We start from the raw sequence: 21891 nt of genomic DNA on the forward strand, positions 1-21891 counted from the left end.
GGCTTCAAAGAAGCTTAGCTTGCATTTCTTTGCTCTTTTTCTTATCATGGAAGCGGAGCTGCACGACACCGTGCTAAGAGGTATTGGCCCCAAAGACTGGCGCCCCTTTCGGTATTTCTTTTTATATTAATCTGTGTGCAAAGTATAAGAGAGTCCGTGGGTACTCACTCTCTGACTCTGCGTCTAGATGCTCTCAGAAGTGAGTCCCAAATGACTTATTTATTCTTACAAGGGATGCCCAAAAGCAGAGCCCCAAAAGTTAAACTCAAAAGCAATGGCTCCCAAAAGCATTGTGTTAAAAGTCTACCATTCAAAAGCAACCAGCGTCAATCGCGGAGATCCGTATATACTGCCACATTAGCAGTCAGCGTGTTTTGCGGAAATCTGCCACGTCAACCTGTCGGCGCGTTTTAAGGGACTCTGCCACGTCAACAGGGTGTGTCGGGGGGCTTGCCACGTCACCTGTTTGTGACAGTTTTTCCCAAGTTTGAAAACGTTGATGTTTGCTGGCTAGGCTTCTACTTCTAGAGAAAACACTGGAGAGCCTGAGGGTGCTGCCGGTTTGAAGGGTGCTTACCCTCCTTGTGTGTCTGCTTCTTTTGCCTCTTGCTAGCGCCCCCTGGGTCACATATATAGGTGACAGATCATGGGTCGAGCAGTGCCAGGTTAGGCTTCCACGATTTGGGAAACATATGTGACTTATTATAAAATAAGTGCCAAGTAAGAGGTGGTTCCCATACGTGGTCGGAATTGATTCATGCATTGGAAAATGCTCATGACATGCACAGCCCGCGTAGAAGCTCACAAGGCTGCCAAAACACTCCCTAGGCTACCTAAACCCTAGAAGTAGGAATAGCTTGTCTACATGCACATAGGGTTAGATGTGCACATGACAAGAGAAGAGGAGAATTGACACGGCATGGCAGAGTTCCAAGCCAAGACGTTGTCGGGGGATATGTGTTCGCTACGTGAGCTGGGTAGGCGTTGGGCCTCTGGCTGTGGGAGGTGTGAAAGAGAGAGAACAAGAACAACAGATGCAACTGAATTTGGAAATCACCGTAATCATCAATTAATTGATTAACGCTTGAGTACAACTTAATCCTTAGCCAAGGCGGGCTGTTAACAGCACCGTCACTTGGATCATCTGCTAATTAGGAGTTTAAGCTCCCGTTTACAAGATTAACCGGGCCGTTAACGACACCGGACTTAAGAAAATGCTTAATCAACTTCGGACTGATGTCGGTGATGAGATTCCCTTCTGTCGCTTCAGCTGCTTCTTCTACTTTCAAGATTTTGCAAACCTCATGTAAGTTCATTCTGTCGATCATCATGCATCAATTATTACCAACTGTGCTGCAACTCCCTGCTTTGTGTTTTGTCATGTCTTAATTGCCGCTCACAAGCTTCAACTTCCTTCTCCAATCAACTTGATTTTGATTGCCATCAGACTCTGTATGCCCTTGGTAATTTCCCCGTTTGCTTGTAAATCTCCTTCTCGCCTTTGCTTGCTCAAGCCTGGACCTTGATCTGCCTTCTCCTCTTTGGCTTGCTCTAGCCTCTCTTGGAATGTCTTCTTGCCTCGGCTTGCTTAAGCCTTAACAAGCTTTTTGCTCAAGCTCTCTTGCTTAAGTTCCTACGGGCTTCTTGCTCCTTCGACCAAAGTTCACGCTCTTTCTTCTTTGCTTTGCTTGCTTCGACAAGCTTCCTCGTCCAAGCTCTTTCGGCCTCGTCCTTAGCTCGAGAACGAGAGAGAGAGAGAGTGTGGCTTTAGCCTTCGTTCCTTGCTTTGGTAGCCAAGGTCGAGAGAGAAAGAGAACTCCTTGCTTTGATTGGAGATCGAGAGAGAGAAAGCTCGCCTTGCTTACCCTCCTCTCCTCGCCTTGCTTGCCCGTTCAAGCTTCCCTCGAATCTCCCCGTAGTCGCTATGGCAGAGAGAGAGAGAGAGAGAGAGAGAGAGAGAGAGAGAGAGAGAGAGAGAGAGAGAGAGAGAGAGAGAGAGAGAGAGAGAGAGAGAGAGAGAGAGAGAGAGAGAGAGAGAGAGAGAGAGAGAGAGAGAGTCCTTTGCTTTGATTGCTTCGTTCAAGCTCGAGAGGGAGAGGAAACTCCTTGCTTGCCTCGAGGACGAGAGCGAGAGAGAGCCCCCCTTCCCTTTGTTGATAGCCTCCTTGAGCTCCCTCGCCTTCCCGTTTTTTCTTCCCTAATACACATGCAAAAGAAGCAACTCCCTTCCACTAATAATAGCGTGCCCCAATAGTGCCGCCGCTACTGACGTGGCGCAGGAACCGGGTCTATGACGTGGCATTTGCGGATTTGACCAGCATGAAAGTCGGTGGGAGTGGTGCCGAATGAGGTTGCCCCGAGATGGTGAGGACTTTCCGCTTCTTTGCCGTGCTCAACCGAGCTCTCTACAACCCGCTGCAAGTGATTCTTCTTCCCTGCGCGATCGTTCTCTGCTGCCTGCTCGCCACGTTTTTTTTTTTCCTTTGCTTTTCACACACCCTTAAGGGTTTCATTGGCGGGCGACCATCCTATATCTTCGGCGGCCATAGTGCCTTTTATTTATTGGGCGGCCTCCAGCCCTTGGGCGGCCACTAGCCCTTGGGCGGCCTTTGCTTAGTTGTCTTTGGACACCATTGAAGGGCATCACATTTGGCATACCTATCGGCCAAAGCATTGCCAAGCACAACTCCTTTCAGGATTCCTTGACTAACAATATTTTCATGAATTTCGATGCCCGCATCATTTTGCATGGTGATGCTTGCCTTCAAGATATAAGCGCACGTGATTGCATTTGTCGAGCTTCCTGGCCGTGCCTCTGTTGGAGTTATCCCGCAATCATTGCATTCCAAAACTTGATCGAGAGCCAAAATCTCCCAGATGGCACTCCGATCGAGCGGACTGGATTGGCACGGAACCGGCCCTCGGTGAATCTCTAAAGGCTGATATCTTGGTGGCCGAGACTCTGATCACTGATCTGAAAAGACCGACGCGCTCCACAAAGTGAGCACTTCAGGCCCGTGCATTCATTTCATCTCTGTCACCTCAGCTGCAGTTGCCTAATCCGGTACGGATCTGCAATCGACTTGAACTTTAAACTGCCATAACTTCTTCACCGTAGCTCCAATCGACGAGCCGTAAAGACAGGCCGGTAGAGCACATCAAGCACTACAGTTCTAGATCATAAACTCCCATCTGTGTTCACTTCAAGCATAGTCCCTTTTAGCATCATTAAGGCATCAGTTGGCCCTTTTAAGCCGCATCTGGCATACATTAATCATTAAACTTGACCTGTTAACAAGCCCTCATCACTGACCATTAATCAAGTAGGCTTTCAATAAGCTTGATCTGCATCTTCTTGGCATGTTTCTTAGCATGGGAGCGGAGCTGCATGACAACACACTGGCCCAAAAGACTGGCCATATTTCTTTATTATTACTTTAGTGCTGCTCCCAACCTAATTTGCCAAGAGGAGAGGCCTCGCCACACTTATGAAGGCCCTTGGTCAATCCCAAAAGTAGTTACATGAAAAGCATCAGTTCTAAAAGCAAGAGGCTCAAAATGTGGCGCCCTCTGGGTAGTAGCACAAAACGCGGTAATCCATACAACTATCATCGCGAAATCTAGGCATGTCTGTATAGCCTGCCACATCATCACTATAAAAACTGCAAGCTGGCTTCCTTTATTTTAATGGGTTTAGGCTTCTCGACAGGTTTTGGTAAGTTGGTAGGGTTAGGTTTTTAAACCTAACCCTCTTTGGGCCACTCGGCCAGAATTTGCAAGTTGGTAAGAACTTCTTGTGCTTCTTTTGTTAAAGTTAAGGCCCCTTAGTTGAGTTCTACTAGTTAGACTATGCCCCGCCATCAGTTTGTGACATCACCAATCGAACCTTCATGTGTTTTGCAGATTGTGGATTTCGAGAATAAGTAAGAAGATACTCCATGAGCAGGTTGACTTCAACTTTCCTAGCTGTGTTTTTGAAGATCCCTCCTTGTCTCTCTGCATCTTTTGCCTCTTGCTAGCGGCCCCTGGGTCACATATATAGGTGACAGATCATGGGTCGAGCAGTGCCAGGTTAGGCTTCCACGGTTTGGAAACAAATGTCACTTATTAGAAAATAAGTGCCAAGTAGGAGGTGGTTCCCACGCGCGATCGGAACTGGTTCATGCACTGGAAAATGCTCATGACATGCACGGCCCGCATATAGGCTCACAAGGCTGCCAAAACATTCCCTAGGCTACCTAAACCCTAGAAGTAGGAATAGCTTGTCCACATGCACATAGGGTTAGGTGTGCACATGACAAGAGAAGTGGAGAGTTGACATGGCATGGCGGAGTTCAGAGCCAATACGCATTGGCCCAAAAGACTGGCGATATTTCTTTATTATTACTTTGCAAGAGTACAATGTTCGAGGGTCTTCTCTATCGTAGTGCTGCTCCCAACCTAATTTGCCAAGAGGAGAGGCCTCGCCACACTTATGAAGGCCCTTGGTGTTGAAGATGATGAAACAGGAAACAGAAGGAAGACAGCAACTCAGAGTAGGAAGAAGATGGAGAAGGAGAAGACACAGAGCTTGCGTACGAGATCTCTATAGTCTCTCTCTCTGTATTAGAATAATAGTGTATATACAAACTCAGAGCTACAAAGCTTATATGAAACCCTAAGAGATAAGGTGTCCTTTCACACCAGATGTCCAGGGGGAGAAAAGTGCCCCTGGTGAAGCGCGTATACACACTAACACTACTACATGTCTACAAATCCCCCCTGTAGTGATAGTGTGAATCCGTACAAGGTAGCAGATCATCATGTGTATGAGAGTAAGCCCAAAGCTTTTCGGAAAGCTTCAAACTTTTCTCGTGATAACGCCTTCGTAAATAGATCTGCAATGTTATCCTGTGTAGGACAGTAAGTTAGTGTGATCTCCTCTGCATGTAGCCTTTCCCTGACATAGTGGTAGTGAACCTCTATGTGCTTTGTTCTTGCATGAAATACTGGATTCCTTGCAACTGCCATAGCACTCTAACTGTCAGTGAAAATGGTAGTGGGTGCCTGTTGACACTCACAAAGATCTGCCAATAACCTGCGTATCCATACACAATCAACTGTTGCCGTGAAAGCTGCCCTGTACTCAGCTTCACAAGTTGATGTAGCCACTGTGGGTTGCTTCTTGCTTAGCCAAGATATACATGCATTTCCCAAGAAAAAACAATTGCCACTTGTGGAATGTCGTGTGTCAAAATCACCAGCCCAATCTGAATCGCTGTAACCAAGAAGCTGCATAGAACTGTGCTTTCCATACATATCCCCCCTTGGAAAGAACATGGCAAGATTAGGGGTACCTGAAAGGTAACGAAGTATGCGCTTCACGGCCTGCCAATGATGCATACTTGGGTTGTGCATAAATCTGCTTGCTTGTGAAACCCCAAATTGAATGTCTGGACGAGTGTTGCCTGCCAAATATATCAAGCAACCAACCGCTGTTGCATAAGTATGTACATCAAAAGGTTCTCCAGCATCGTGCATGCTCAACTTTGATTCAGTTTCTACGGGTGTAGAGATTGGTTTACAATTTTGCATACCAAACTTGTCCAAAATTTTATGCAAATATTTTGCCTGCAGCATGTATATGCCATCCTCTGATTGCACAAACTGAATACCCAAGTAATAATGTAGCAAACCAAGATCAGACATCTCAAAGGTTTTTCTCAAAGCATCTTTAAACGCTTCAATTTCATCTGCAGTATTGCCTGTAAGAAGCATATCATCCACATAAAGTGTTAGCATAATGAGAACTCCATCTCTCTTTTCGACATACAAAGTACTTTCTGTTGGACTATTCTGAAATCCCTGGCCAGTCAAATAAGTATGTATCTTCTCATACCATGCTCTTGGAGCCTGTTTGAGACCATACAAAGCTTTACGCAATCTACATACCTTTTGCTCTTGACCTTTTACAACAAAACCACTTGGTTGACTTACATAAACTTCTTCTTGCAAATCACCATTCAAAAAAGCAGTTTTGATATCCAACTGATGCACTTTCCAACCATGATGAGTAGCAATTGCAACTAGCGATCTAACTGTGGACGCACGAGAAGTAGGAGCAAAGGTTTCATCATAATCTATGCCTTTCTGTTGCGCATAGCCTTTTGCCACAAGCCTTGCTTTGTACCTGTCAACAGTACTATCTTGTTTCCTTTTTACCTTAAAAACCCACTTTGTACCAATAGGTTTTTTACCTGTAGGCAAGTCCACTAGATCCCATGTATGATTCTTATGAATAGAATCAATTTCTTGCTGCATAGCATCTTTCCACTGAACACACTCTAAAGCTTGTTCAAATGAATCAGGCTCATCTGCATCACAAAGAGTGCTAAAGCAAGCCAAATCTACTTGCTCTCTACCAAAAGTAGTACCAGCACGTGTATTTCGTGGCAACGGTGCATCTAACTTGCTATCCTGCAAAGTTTTCTGAACCCATTTAGGCAAGGTTCTTTCTTCCCTGAGAACTTCTTGCTCTTCACGCACAATTTCCTCTACATCATGAGGTGTCACATGCTGATCAAAAGATTGATCAAGATTATCAACCTATTGTGATTCTTGATTCTCCACAAAAGAAGGAAGCAAACCTTCAAATACATCATGTGTCTGCATATGCGGTACATCAAAAGCAACCATAGGTTGAGCAGTAGTTTCTGCAAAAATTACATCATGACTTTCAAAAATCTTGTTTGTAGCAGGATTGTAAAGTCTATAACCTTTACTTCCACTACAGTACCCCACAAATATACATTTGATTGCCTTATCATCAAGCTTCCCACGTAACTGCTGAGGGATGTGAGCATAAGCAAGACAACCAAAAACACGAAGATAACTGACTGAAGGTTTTCTGTCATACCAAGCTTCATATGGAGTAATGGTCTTCAAGGCACGAGTAGGACACCTGTTCAAAACATATGCTGCACAAGCAACTGCCTCCATCCATAGCTTATGAGGCAAACTCTTAGCCTTGAGCATACATCTAGCCGTCTCCATTAAAGACCTGTTCTTCCTTTCTGCAACACCATTCTGTTGTGTATGGCATAGTGCATTGGTGTTTAATGCCTTTCTTTCCCAAAAAGTCCTTAAATGCACCTGACATGTATTCACCTCCTCGATCGGTACGAAGAGTCTGTACTTTGCAACCTGTTTCATTTTCAACCATGGCGACATAATGTTGAAAAATTGCAAACACGTTTGACTTTGCTTTGAGTGGATACACCCAACAAAACCTGGAAAAATCATCAATGAAGGTCACAAAATAAAGGCTGTTTCCTATAGATGGCGTCCTCATAGGACCACATACATCACTGTGTACAAGCTGCAACTTTCGTGTCGCTCTAACTGAACCATCCTGCGAAAATGCAAATCTGTGCATCTTTCCAAGAACGCAACCTTCACATACATGTCTTGGTGGCATCTCCAATAAAGACAAATCATGCACCATATTATGACGTTGTAAAGTCATCAAACTGCCATAACTAACATGCCCGAATCTAGCATGCCACAACTCAGCATCCTGCATTGCTTGAGTCTTTGTTTCTGCAATACATACCTGAATCTGCTATTCATAACGATCTAGCACAAATAGTCGATTTTCCAGCGTACCTGTAGTGATAAGAGAATAACCATTCTCTCGATCTCGTACAACACATCTGTCATCCTCAAAAATGACCTGAAGACCATTTTTTGCAAGAGAGGATACAGACAACAAATTCTTCTTGATCCTTGGAACATATAAGACATCTGGCAAGCATAAATTTGAACCATCTGAAATGGTAATCAAAATCTTACTAACGCCTTTGATTGGATAAGAAGCATTATTTGCACAAGTCACCTTCTTTCCTGCTGGAGCTGCATCCAATGAACAAAACAAATCCTTCCTTGAAGTAATATGCCTGGATGCACCACTATCAAAGTACCAAATCATTTGTGTCTTGTCAACACTGTAAGCAGAAAAATCTGAACATACTACGAAAGCATAAGAATCCTGCCCAAAGTTTGCAGACTCTTCTTTAGCTGTAGAAGAATCACCAGAAGCTGAAACAACCAAACTTGACTCTTTCTTCTTTTCTTTAGTAATTCGCTTTTTACATTCACTAATATAGTGACCAGGTTTCTTGCAGTAGTGACATTTACCTTTCTTCTTGGACTTGTCGGAATCACCTTTAGACTTCTCTGAAGATTGTCCTGCACTAGACTTGGAGTAATGAGCACTCTCTTTACCCTTGTTTTTGTTCTGTACAACAAGAGCATGATCCATACCATCCACCTGTAAAGACTTGTTCTTACGTGATTGATCCTCCTGCAATAGCAAAGCCATTAACTCTTCAAAATGAAGAGGCTCAGGATTAGCTCGCAAAGACAGAGTCAAAGAAGTCTGAAAAGTCAGATAAGATGGTGGTAGTGAATTGAGTGTTTTGGAAACCAAGTCCTTCTCTGGAATCACTTCATCAATGCTAAGCAATTGCTCTTTAAGATCCCTGATTTTTGTAAGATGCTCGACAATATCGTCACCTTCGTCCATTTGTATTTTGTCAAGTTGTTTCTTCAAAAACTCTATTCTGGCAGCGTTTCTTCCTCCAAACATAGCTTGCAGAGTGTTCCAAGCATCCTCAGAAGTTCTGCAAGATCTGATATGTGGTGTGATTGTCCTCTTTATGGTTAAGGCAATCACAGCCATAGCTTGTGCATCTTTAGTATCCCATCTCTTTTGCTCTGGAGTGACTTGTGAGGGTCCTGCACCACGACCAGGCATGGCAGGTGCAATGCTACCTGGACGAACTTCATCTCCAAATACATAATCCCACAATCCTTTACCAACCAAAACATTTTTGGCCATAAAAGACCAAAGAGAATAGTTGGTACCATCCAATTTGTCTTCGGATGTAAACGCACCAAAAATCTCTTTCTCCATAGATTGAGCCATACTGTGGATGCACACAAGAGAGCAAAAGAACCTCCAAGAGATTCACAAATCTCCTCTCCAATCCAAGCAAAAATCTACACAAAATCTTAGCACAAAGCTAAGACAAGCTGCTTCCCAAAAGAACTGTTTATCTGAAGAAAATCTGTCAAAAAGCACACCCTCTTGATCTAAACGCCTCCGAAAAGTAACTTCTGCTACGCTGCTTAGAACAAAATTCCAAGGGCTCAAACGACTTTGAAAGGGGGGTAAAACCTCAGGTCGCCTGGGTCGCCCGGTCAGAATACTCCCGGAACGTCGAGGATGCTCCCACGAGCAAATTTTCCGAAAACTGCCTGAAAACTGCGATTGCGCGCGCGAACGCGAAAACGCAGGTAGAGGTTCTGGAAATCACCTTGCTCTGATACCAATTGTTGAAGATGATGAAACAGGAAACAGAAGGAAGACAGCAACTCAGAGTAGGAAGAAGATGGAGAAGGAGAAGACATAGAGCTTGCGTACGAGATCTCTATAGTCTCTCTCTCTCTGTATTAGAATAATAGTGTATATACAAACTCAAAGCTACAAAGCTTATATGAAACCCTAAGAGATAAGGTGTCCTTTCACACCAGATGTCCAGGGGGAAAAACCTAGTGGGAGAAAAGTGCCCCTGGTGAAGCGCGTATACACACTAACACTACTACATGTCTACACTTGGCCTATCCCAAAAGTAGTTACATGAAAAGCATCAATTCTAAAAGCAAGAGGCTCAAAATCTGGCGCCCTCTGGGCAGTAGCACAAAACGTGGTAATCCGTACAACTGTCATCGCGAAATCCAGGCATGTCTGTATAGCCTGCCATGTCATCATTTTAAAAACTGCAAGCTGGCTTCCTTTATTTATTTTAATGGGTTTAGGCCTCTCAACAGGTTCTGGTAAGTTGGTAGGGTTAGTTTTTTAACCCTAACCCTCTTTGGGCCACTCGGCCAGAATTTGCAAGTTGGTAAGAACTTCTTGTGCTTTTTCTGTTAAAGTTTAGGTCCCTCGGCTGGGTTCTAACCAGATAGACCATGCCACGCCATCAGTTTTTGACATCACCAATCGAACCTTCATGCGTTTTGCAGATCGTGGATTCGAGAATAAGTAAGAAGATACTCCATGAGCAGGTTGACTTCGGCTTCCCTAGCTGTGTCTTTGAAGATAGACAGGATCTTGATGTGCCTTAACGTACATTACATCCATACCATACAAGGATCCATATGTACAAATCAGACCGTACTTGCTGTGTGTGTGTGTGTGTGTGTTTATAATATAATATAATTCCAGAGTTTTGGGGCCAAATGTAGCTTTTGGGGTTACTTTCACTAGGCTTAAGGTTTTAGAGAATAACCAATTGTTTTAGGCACAATCCCACAGTTTATACACTCTGGTTCTTAAACAATTCTTGAATCTTCATAATGCAGTACAACTTGTACAAGCTGTGTAGTAGATTCAGATCTTTGTATTGGTGTATGTTCGTGTGTGTGTGTGTGTGTGTGTCAAAAAGAGGGTGTGAAGAGTGGGTGTGGTGAAACCTCTGCACGAGCGCGAGCCCTTGCACGAACTGCTACTCGGTGCGTCGTTCTGCCCTCGCAAGCTCCTCCATGACCTGCGAGCCTCTACCTGTTCTCCTGCCCACCACGAACTCTACCTCTACACGTCCTTGTCGGGCAAACTTCAACTTCTGGCAGACCTGCGTTTGTGCGCGTGCGTGCGCGGGTCTGTGTGTGCGTGTCTGCAGCAGGTCTTGTTTCATAAAAGTGTGTATAGCACGTTAAGGAAGTGTGTATACGACAGAGATTTTTGTTACTACTGTCTGCAGCAGGAGATTTTTCTTAAAAGTGTGCAGTAGGAGGATTCTCAAAGAAGGTGTGTACAGTAGAGCGTTTCTAGAAAGAATTTACAGGAGCAATGTGAATTTTGTACAATAGGTGTGGAAAGCGTAGTGATAGTTTCACATGGAATTCATTGAACAGTGTATATACAAGCGCCGGAAAGCCATGGAAAGCTTGGCTATGGATGCTTTTACCTTAATCAAGGAATGTTTTCATGAGGACTTTGAAGATGCAAGACAAGCCTGGGAAGGCCTTGCTCGTGTCACGGAAGTGCGCATTCCTGTACAGGATCCATATTTATGGATCTTGTTGCTTGATATGCCCTGAACGAAGTGATTCTCTTCTTCCCCGGGAAAATGCCTACGGCTCAAGATGTTGGCCAATGGGTTGATTTTCTGCTCAAATGGCAAGCAGCCCGGGGAGTTTACTTGGGTGCATGAGGCTTTTATGAAGTATTGCTAGCCGACATGGATGCTTGAGATGCTTTGCTCGAAATGTCTCCTCTTTTCTTCAATAGGCAAATGACTCATGTATTGCCTTGGGCTCTCACCAATGATTACCCGTCTTATTCGTCATAAGTGTCCTGTTTGGGTCAAGGTGGTGGATTTTCCTCGTACTTGGGCGTCATTTTCTTCCCTTGTTGGGGGCTGCTCAGTTGGGCAGAGTCATTTGCCCTCCTAAGTTGGATGCCAACACAAATCGTTTTTGTATTTTGTGGGACACTGACATCCCTACACCAACATACATTTCGGTTGATTCGGGCGATACAGTGGCTGGAAAGCGCTCGTTCAAACTCAAATGGGGTAAGCTTGCAAATTCTTGCTTCCGCTTTGGCAAATTTGGCCATATGCAGTCCGAATGCTCGGAACCAAATTTGCAGCCACCTCCTTCAGCTGTCCCTTCCGCTCTGTCTCTACAAGCTCTGAAATCTTCTGGCGAGCCACTAATCAAAGGTCCGTCGGCTTCCACCATCATGGTTAGGACGACTAAAGGCAAATGAAAGCGAGCACAATTGCAGCCGCTTCTTGCTTCTCCGAATGTTGATGATAAAGGCAAAGAACAGGGTGCAGCTTCTCAGGCTTGGCTGGTGTCGAAGAAAACCGTTAAAGCCCGCACTTTGGCATCTTCTCGTAACTATGTGCCCCCATTGAAGAATGTCCCTCAGAAAAAACTCCTTTGTAATGATAACACTTCTTTGGCTTAGGCCTGGGATAAAGTTGTTTGTTCCCACAAAGAAGTGTTTGCAGGGGAAGCCTCTTCATTGCAAGGTGCCCCTGTCTTGAGCACCCCTAGTCCAGGTTATGCTGCGCCACCTCATGTGCCCACTGCAGATGAGGATGTGCCAATGGGCACCAGTGCTTGAGTCTCTTTTTCTTGTTTCCTCGTCCACTGTATATACTTCACAGAATGCATAGTTCTTTGAATTGCATCTCATATAATGTGCAGGGGTTATACAACCACAACAAGTGGCGACTCACCTGGCACTATGTACATACATGTAAGGCGGACATAGTTGTTCTTCAAGAGCATAACCAGCACCATTTTACCGGACAAACTTCCTATTTTGCGGGTTATTGGATAGCTTATGCAAGAACAACTAGTTTTTCTGGAGTGCTTATGATCGTTCGGCATGAGCTCTTCCCGACTCTGGTCTTCAATGACCCAGATGGGAGATGGATGGATGTCCAATGTATTGTTAACGGGGAAGTATTTGAATTCGGGAGATTATATGCATATACAACGTCTATTGATCAAGCATGGTTGTGGAGTGCAGTCTCCTCGTATTCTTGGCGTTCCAATGCATTTCTCTGTGGGGATTTTAATAATGCTATTGGGCACTCTCACATGCTTCATGTGGAACGCCAATCATGACTTGTCATGGTTTGGATTTATGGTCTATTCTGAATGCGGATGGGATTCACATTTGAACATAATGCTCAGGCTATGTATCGCGCTCGACTAGATCGTCGGTATCTTTCCAATATGTAGTAGTATGATGACTTTGTATGTGACATGAGGATTGATTATACCCTGTGCCTCTCATATCATGCTCCCATTTATTTGAAATTGCGCTTTGGATCCTTTTCTGCTGATGGCTCCCTTTCCGGGAAGCGTCTTTTGCATGTCAATAATGCTTATCTTAAGCATGACCTTTTCCGCTCTACGATTGGGGAAATCATCCCCTTTGACTTCATAGATGCATCTTGAGACGGACACATGTTGTCACAAACTGTTGACGTGTCAAAGCCCTGAAGAAGGGAGCCAAATTGCAGATGTCGGCCAAGGGGCTCAAACCCTAAGAAGAACAAGTAGCAGAAATATCAAGAGTTCCGATCTGGATGGAAGGAGAAGCTAACTCCTTGATCAAAAGACGAAAGGAGAAGCTAACTCCTTAACAAAAAGAGCAAATTGATTGTCCCTTGGAATGACCCTCGGAATGACTCTCGGAAGTTTTTGAGCTAACTTGAGTTGCTTTGCAGATATGTTGTAATCGCGGACGATTACTCTCTTTCAAGAAGGGGAGATGTCACAAACTGTTGACGTGTCAAAGCCTTGAAGAAGAGAGCCAACTTGCAGATGTCGGCCAAGGGGCCTAAACCCTAAGAAGAACAAGTAGTAGAAGAAGAAGAAGTTCTACCAGCTTATGGGGACCTTGTCCGATGGGGCCCCACTGACATAAAGGGATTAAAATAAAGCAGGACTCACACACACACACACTCACGTAAAGCTGATGACATGGTAGTTATATGAAAGTTCCGGAAATTATGCTGGTTGCTGACGTGGCAGAATTATACGGATTTTCGCTTTTCACGTTGGCGGTGTTGACGTGATAGGACTGTACGGATTTTCGTAAATTGCGCTGGCAGCTTTTTGGCATTGCTTTTGGACCAGAAGCTTTTGAGTTTTAAAGGCTTTTTACTGTAACTGCTTTTCAGGCCAAGGGCCTTCAAATATGAGGTTAGGGCTCATTCTTTGGCATGCTTCCTGGAGAAGGTGCAGAGTCTGGAGTACCGGCTTGTACTCTGTTGATGCAATATAAAGAAATACCGAAAGGGGCGCCAAGGTTTGGGGCCAATACTCTCTGGGGTGGAATTCCGCCACTTCGTTTCGCGTGTCGTCTCTCTTTCAGTTCAGTTGTTATTGAAGTGCTAAAAATATGTTCAGTTTGTTCTTTTCTATTGGCACGTGGTGCCCGTCTTGTGACACATGTGCGCGTTCAATGTGTTGTCCAATATTATGGCACGTTTTATTCGTCACCATTGTGGGACTAGGTTAAGCAGGCAAAAGATACTTGTCGAAGGTTGATGCATTTGACCAACACTTCCTCTCTTACCGAGACTTAGTTGATCGAGTTGCTTTCTGCCCGCACTATGTTACGTCATAATGATGAGAGGAAATTGTCCAAGTGGTAGACTCGCGCTCGCCAACAGGCTTTTATTGATAAAGGCTGTGCTTCGAAACAGTTCTTCCAACACTTGCATCATTCTCGGCAGTCGCAAGCTATCAAGAGAATTAACTTCCATCCGAGGAATGGACCTCTTCCTTATCAGCGTTGGCACATGCTCTGCACTCGCATTATGGCAAGCTCTTTGGGGCTCGCTTACCTCCCACATGGGAAGCTTGAGAGGCATGTCAATTGTTCCTATCGCATGTTACTCCCATTCTTCCACTACAACAGGCTCAAGACTTGGAAGCCATTTTCATTGAGTCGAAATTGTATGCCAGCTTGCTTGACTTGGGTCGTTGGAAAGCTCCCGGTTGGGATGGTCTTACTGTGGAATTTTTCTTGTCGTTTTGGGATGACCTGAAGGTGCCCTTGTTGTTCATGATGAATACGGCCTGGGAACGGCAAGCATTGCCCGCCTCTTGAAAAGAAGGCTTGCTCAAGTTGATACCCAAGCATGCGTTGTGTGAGGAGTTCTCTCATTAAAGGCCAATTACGCTCATGCCTGTGGTATATAAATTGATGGCTAAAATGCTTGTTAATCGCATTAAGGGCTTTCTGTATGATGGCATGCATCAATCTCAATATGGCTTCATTCCTCGCTGTCAAATTTTTGAAAACCTGGCAAATGTCATCATTGGCATGGAATATGCGAAATACACTCGGCAAGATGTATTGGTCATGCAGGTTGACATTGAAAAGGCCTTTGATACTATTCTTTGGGACTACATTTCAGACACCATGTGTCAGTTGGGATTTGGGCCTAGGCTTTCCTGTCTTGTGTTTTTCTTATATGCACATAGTACTGCGGCAGGTTTGTTGGATGGCTTTCTCACAGACTCTTGGCCTTTGGGATGGTCTGTCAGACAAGGATGTCCTCTTAGCACTTTGCTTTATGCAATCGCCACTCACCCCCTGCTTATGTATTTGGATGTTTAGACTTCTACCGGTAGATTGCATGGCCTGGTATTACCATCTGGGCAACACTTTGTTGGTTAGGCTTATGCAGATGACGCTTTATTTATGCCTCGTAACCGCTATGATGATGTGGAACAAATTATGCATGCTCTTCACTTGTTTGGATTGGCGGCAGGCCTCAAAGTTAATTTCCGTAAATCTAAGCTGCTTCCTTTGAATGAGTATGATTGGCATAAGGTGTTGTGGCCAGGGGAGATTGTTCCTCCACACGTCATAGTTCGTCATTTGGGTTATCCCCTCGCTTGGAATGCATCAGCTTCACAGAAAACGGATTGGGTGCTCCAACGTTTGTACTCCAAGTTAAACTATTGGAAATTGTCCACTTGGCCTCTGCATGTGCGACTTAGGATTGTCCAGTGCATTCTTATGGCTTATGTGCAGTTTTACTTACCTCTGTTATCATGGTCTCGGTCATGCTTGCATTCCCTTATGTCTACTATTTTGGAGCATTTCTGGCGTACCACAGCTCGCAAAAAGGGGTCTTCAGCTGTTATTTATGGACAAGTTGCGTTTTCCCAAGCGCCTTGACGGGCTGAATATTTTGGATTTTCGTAGTCATGTTTTGGTTCAGAAAGCTACCCTATTGCCGGTCTTGGTGGCACATCGACAACCTTGGTCACTTATGGTATCACATCTGTGTGTGCATATTGTCACTCCATCCTTTGGTCATTGGCAGCCAACCTATTGGGAGGTCATTTTTTGCAAGCTTGAAGGGCACATTCTTATTGTTGATTGGAAGGCTATCATGTTGCATTTGGAATGGAATGCCGGGCAATCCTCTCTTGGCAATTCCCTCCAATTGGAGAGCCTACATTAGAGCAAGGCTTTCTCTTCTACTTTGGTCCAACGCTCTTTTCGTCAAGCATATTTTCTTTCTCAAAAGGGGATATGCCAGGTGCATCAGGTGGTAGATGACACCGGTCATGCTCTTGCGTTCTCTGCTGCGAAGTCTCTTTTTGGATCGGGACCTCATTATTCTCCTCTTTGGCGAGAATTTCGTGGCATGCTTGTTGATCTCTCACCTATTCATCCTTTGAATGAAAACTCCTGCTGTTTGAATTGGAATCTTGCCAATGTCAGCTTGGAATGCATTTCAGCCGGTAGTGTCTACGCTCTCCTGCAATCTAATGCGTGGATTGTGCGTCATGGTAATCAGTTGTGGTCACTCTCCAAGTCGTCCCTAAGGTGGAGGCGCTCATTGTCTACCATTTGGCAGAGTCATCTTCCTTTGAAGGAACGTATTTTCTTGTGGTGCTGTTTGGTGGGAGCTTTACCTGTGGGTAGCACATTGCATACACGACATATTGCGCCTTCTTGTTGTTTCAGATATCCTGCGGCGGAGGAGACTGTGCCACACTTATGTGGGATTGTTGTTGCTCCAGATCCTTCATTCAACAGGTGTCGGCTGCTCTTCGGCTCCGTTTCCCTTCCGCCACTTTTCACATACGGTTTTGGCTTTTTGGGACGCTACAGTCTCCGCAGTCTCAGTTTGCAATCTTTTTTGCTTGGGTCAGATTTTGTGTTCTGTGGGCCATCTGACACCATCGCAACTTCTTGATGTTTCAAGGCACTGACGTTACCCTGTTTCCCTATTTTAAACCGTTGCTTGGCCAAGCGCTGCATTTCGCTTATGAGGCTGGGGATATTACTCTTGATGCATACAAGATTTACTATTGATTGTTTCTAGCCCTCAGAGCCTCATATAGCTCTGCTTTTTGTATCTCTTCTTTTCTGTGGTTTTTCCTCGGTTTGAGGTTTCCCACTTGTAAATTAATCAAATCCGATTTACAAAAAAAAAAGAGCGTGTGTGTGTGGTGTTGCTGGTACCTAGTTCTACACCCACTATTGGGCACTGACGATGTTAGTGGGGATCGTAGTATTTATTCAATACTATGCACGATGGAGCTGATGGTTATAACATCTTGTGGTGACTACCATGCGTCTATACCCTTGCACTTTCCTTTGAGGGTGAATCTGGGCTTACTTATCCTGGATTCATCTAGGTATAATATTCTTAAATTCATATATACATGGAAAATGTCAAATAAATACTGAGAGTGTGCACTGAGCATGGGACATGTGAAGATGATTGAAGATTGGTTCGAAAATGTCCTTTGGCAGTTGTTGATTATTTGTGGTAGAAGATAGTATCTAGGTAGTGGTAACCATACTCGTAGTCTCTAAGTCTCCAACTAATGATGTGAGTGGATATGTTCTCCAATTAAGTGTGGTGGAGAGATATCTCCACATGTTTTGAAATTTTTTAATTATGTTCTTTGTATTTGTTACAATGGGCACATATTTTTTTGTGCCTTAAAACCCAAATTGTTTAGTACAATGTACTGTACATACGTATTTGTATGGTACACTACGTTCAGTTCCATCTTGATCTGATTCAACGTGTCTCTGAAACGGGAAAGTCACTTGGAAAGGCGGTAGAACAAAGCAACACCACCACAAAGTGACTGAAAACAGCAAATTTTAAATGAAAGAGAACACAAAAGACGAGACACAGTGGGGTGGAGTTCACCACTCAGATGCACCGGCCCCTAAAAGTAGTTGCTCCTTGTGGTACTTCTTGTTATTGCTCAAGTTGATGGTTACAGCTGCAGGGGTGAGCAAACTCGAACATTGAGTGATAATGGCTCACTCGTGCCCACATAATTTTAGGCACTGGACCTTGCTAGCAACTGCTTTACAGAAGGACAAAAAGCAATGAAAGTTTGCTGCTTTCAGTAACTGTGGCCCCAAAAGATCCAAAAGTAAACCGCTTTCAAAGCTGAGCTCCCGTCCTTGAAAATTTCCACATCAGCAACTTCCGTACACTCAGCCATGTCACCCACCATGTGACGCCACATCAACCTCCATACAGTTGGCCCACGATCTGCGCCATGTTTACAGATTGCTGCTTGTAGCTGGGCACAGGGTTTCGGCTCCAATCATGTCTGCTCTGTTCTTCCTCTTCGGGCCAATATGGTGATGCCATGCCATCAAGTTTTGACACTGGTCCTCTGGCTACAGGCGTGGTTCTTTTAGGTCTCGCGTGAAGATTTTTGTAAAGCACGCACCATTGTTATTCTGCAGAGTAATGCTGTATACAGGGACAAATGTTTTGTTTGCACAACTATTGTGGCATGATTGTCAGCTTGCTTATCCAACTTTGCACTATCTAGTTAAGTTAGCTTGTGCTTTTTATCTGATTTTGGTATATATCGTAAGAGCTTCACAGTTCTACAGAAGCTACAAAGCTTACATAATGAATGAAAGTGCTTAGTTTGTGTTGCTATATTGGAAGAGTCCTGCAAGTAAGTTATGTTTGGTTTTTTAAGTAGGTCGCACCTGCATAAGGCTGCCTTCAGGGCCAGGAGATGGCAACGTTCATAGTGGAGCCCCTCCACCATGGTTACAAACAAGTGAAAGCAAGACGGATTCTGCAGCCCATGCCCTTCCCAATTGTGGTGCCACTCTTTCACGCAGTAAGGAAAGACAGTTAAAGAAGTCAAGGAATCCAAAGCGTGTAGGTGCTGCCTGGGCTGACAAGAGAAGAGCTGAAATGGGAAGAGAGGCAGCTGGTCATTCTTTGCAGAGAGGATTGCAGGTTGATAAAGATTGGCTGCCCAACTTTGGTGGAGTTTGGCAGAGCGGGAGCCGAAGAGAGACAAGAAAAGAGTTTGAAGCTGAAAGGTCGTTAAGCTTAGAGACATCCAAGCCTGACAAGATTAAAGTCATACAGCCTTACGTCAGCAAAAGGCAGGTTGGTAAGATTATGGTGCATATTATGGGCCATCTAGAATTTCACTTAAAATAATTGGAAGTTTTCAATCATTACATATAGTTTGATGTGTGTGTGTAGCAATGTGGTCTGTTTAGTTAGTTGTAAATGATGCAAACGCTTGAGAAGGCAGAAATGTCTCTATGAAAGCTGGGGAACTCTGAAAGTCCTGTTAACTTTGAAACTTTCTGGGGACCATATTTGGAACTGGTTGACCTTTTTTTTTGGGGTGGGGGGGACTGATGCAGATTCTATGTGGAAATATCCTTGGCCTGGATAATAGGGATTCTGCTAGCATCCTTTAGCAAGCTGCATGAGCTTGTTTGTCATTGTGTATACGAATGATTCTGCCTGTTATTGTGTGCTTGTGAGTCGGGCTGTTTTTTAAAGTGCATGGGTGAGCAACTTAGAGACCCTCATCTTCAAGCGATGTTAGAGGGAATATGACGAAGCCATGGGCAAGGTGGGGAAGATGTTAGTTTTGCAAGCAGGTGGACAGCAGGGTGGAAGGATTGTGAGCTCCGAAGGGGATGGGGTAGCCCTAGGAATGGAGCACAAGGCCAATGAGTGAGTGGCCCATGGGGGAAGGGGAAGGGCAACGCTGCCGAAGAGGATGGGGTTCTTCTGGGAGAGAGAACGTGAGGGTAAGTGGGATGTGCAGGTGGAGGCGAGGCGATATCAGTTGAGGTTTGGTCTGAGTTAGTGTAGCCACTTATGAAATTGACATTGATTATGCACATGCATGATAATTGTCTGCAGTAATTTTCTGTTGCTTATATTTGTCTGTCCAGTCTTCCTGAATGCATGCTCAAGGATGTTTGTGCATTAATCCATGTGCGCAGAGGCTAATGGAGAGTGTGAACATGGAGGGCTCCAGGTGAAGGTCAGCCAGTAAGGACATGGAAAATGGTAATTTTGGGTGGGTCTCCTTTCATCCTTCAAAAGCATGAATGCTCTGTTTTATGACAATCATGTCAGCGGTCATTAACAACTTTTTCAGAGCAGAGCCGAAGGAAAGCACCTTCCAAATTTTGCGATGTAAATTACTTTGGTGTACCCACCTTACAAAGGTAGTACCCAAATGAAGTTTTTTGTGCATAGACAGACATGCGGGTGGCCAGTCTTGTCTTTTGACTGCTGGCATTGTAAGGATGACCAGGCCGGCCGTCAAAGATGCACTAAAGACCCTGTAAATCCTGGCTTTTAGAAAAGTCTGAAACATTTGATGGGCAGGGGTGCTTATCCAAGACATTGTCATAGGATTTACTAATGTGAGCAAAGAATTGCAGGCATGATTTTGTTGTACAATTATTCAAGTGTGTGAGCGCGCTTTTTTGGGGTAAAATTGGTCGAAACTGTGGTGGTATCTGCTTATAAATAAAATTCATGAGACAAAGATAACAAGAATGGCTTTAGAAGTTTGTTATCATGACCTTTCCAGGCTTTTGGGGTGAGCTATTTGCTTATCAAATATGACGGCTCATTTATTTCTATCCTTAACTAACACCACCACGAAATTGAGAGAATGTAGCAATACGGTTAGAAAATTGCAGTTATTTCTTGAAAGTGTTAAAATTGTTGTTTTTTCTTTGCCAAAGAGTATATTTGGAAGAGAGAGCGAGGGGAAAGAGCTTCAAACATCCTCAAAGACTTTTGCATGTTTTGTGAACCTCCCACAGAAAACGGTGGTCACAGAGTTGCTAACAACCATTACTCGGATTGTCTCATGATATTGGGTTCTTTCTTGCCTAATGAAGTGGTATATGTACCTCCTTTTTTTACTCAAATATATCTTTGGTGTTGAGCATTACCCGTCTCCAGGTAGACTAATCACATATTTGCTTTGCCTATAGGAAAATACACTTATCACAATATGGCATTAGACATTAGAAGAAACATATCCTTGCATGAGCTCCTTCTTGGTAGACATTAGCTCCATGTTAGGCACATGTTAGGAGAAAATTTTATAATCTCTAGAAAGAATGACTGAAATTTGTGGATATTCCCGAAATACCCCTTATAAACTTCAAAAATTCCCGAGATTCCGCTTTAGCAAATTTGAGAATACTTCAATTTTCATACTTTTTTTTTCAATAACAAGGGTCTGCTTTTAAGTGTTATAGACAAAATGTGCCTTTTTTTAATCTTGAGAGTGCACCATACCATCTAGAATCCATGTTTTATTCTTGAGAAGAGTTGCAAAAGGAGATGTACTTAGAGATGTTTGCAAGATTGACAAGGAGTATTTTTGGATTCTGGTGTAAATTAAAGGGCTTTTAGGTGATTTTCAATAGAACTTGTCAAATATGAGGGATATCTGGAAATTTTGAAATTTGTGAGGTACTTTTAGAATTTTTACAAATTTTAGAGGGGTTTTGGTAAAATTTCCTAAATTTTTTATAGAAATAAGTTATCATACCGTAAAATTCCTTTATTATAACACTCTTACTTATGAAATGTTCCAAGTATCACATCTATAAAAAAAGGGAGCTATTCTAAACAAACCAATGATAGTTAGAAAACCACATCACGTTCCTATGGCATCAAAATTGGTGAGCATGGCAAGAGTTTCTCAAACAATGGATATCATTCCTAGAAAGGCTCATAAGTATGTGTACTATTGTTTCTATCAAAACATCCTCTAACCATTGTATATGCAAAAGTGGTTCATAAATATTAAATGGCAACAATAAGTACATGTAGGAATCAGTTTTGTGAGAAATATTTGTTAAAACTCAACACATAGCATGCCTTTAAATTTTCAATTGCTACCTAATCTAGGATTCATGTTGCATGTGTTACCACTTGACACAATTACTACTCCAATCTTTAGGAGAGTGACTTGATTCAACAAAAAGCCTACAGTCTAAAAGCTTGTATC

The 21891-nt window shown here is 43.7% G+C and overlaps 1 protein-coding gene across 2 annotated transcripts in view; it reads left to right on the forward strand.

The window, feature by feature from the left end:
* The window catches only part of TTL (coiled coil protein), a 66006-nt gene extending 45589 nt beyond the window's left edge, over positions 1-20417 (forward strand). The window contains exons 4-5 of one of the 2 annotated variants that reach the window (XM_086493423.1): positions 18568-18992; positions 19853-20417. In XM_086493423.1, the coding sequence (XP_086349549.1) occupies positions 18568-18992; positions 19853-19891 (464 nt within the window). In that variant the 3' untranslated portion in view covers positions 19892-20417. The remainder of the gene's footprint in view (positions 1-18567; positions 18993-19852) is intronic. The other variant, XM_086493424.1, reaches the window with a different exon arrangement.
* Positions 20418-21891: the final 1474 nt, after the last annotated feature.

The sequence above is a fragment of the Adiantum capillus-veneris genome, chromosome 21 (genome assembly GCF_014529385.1).
Source record: "Adiantum capillus-veneris isolate H3 chromosome 21, ASM1452938v2, whole genome shotgun sequence".
Lineage (NCBI taxonomy): Eukaryota > Viridiplantae > Streptophyta > Polypodiopsida > Polypodiales > Pteridaceae > Adiantum > Adiantum capillus-veneris.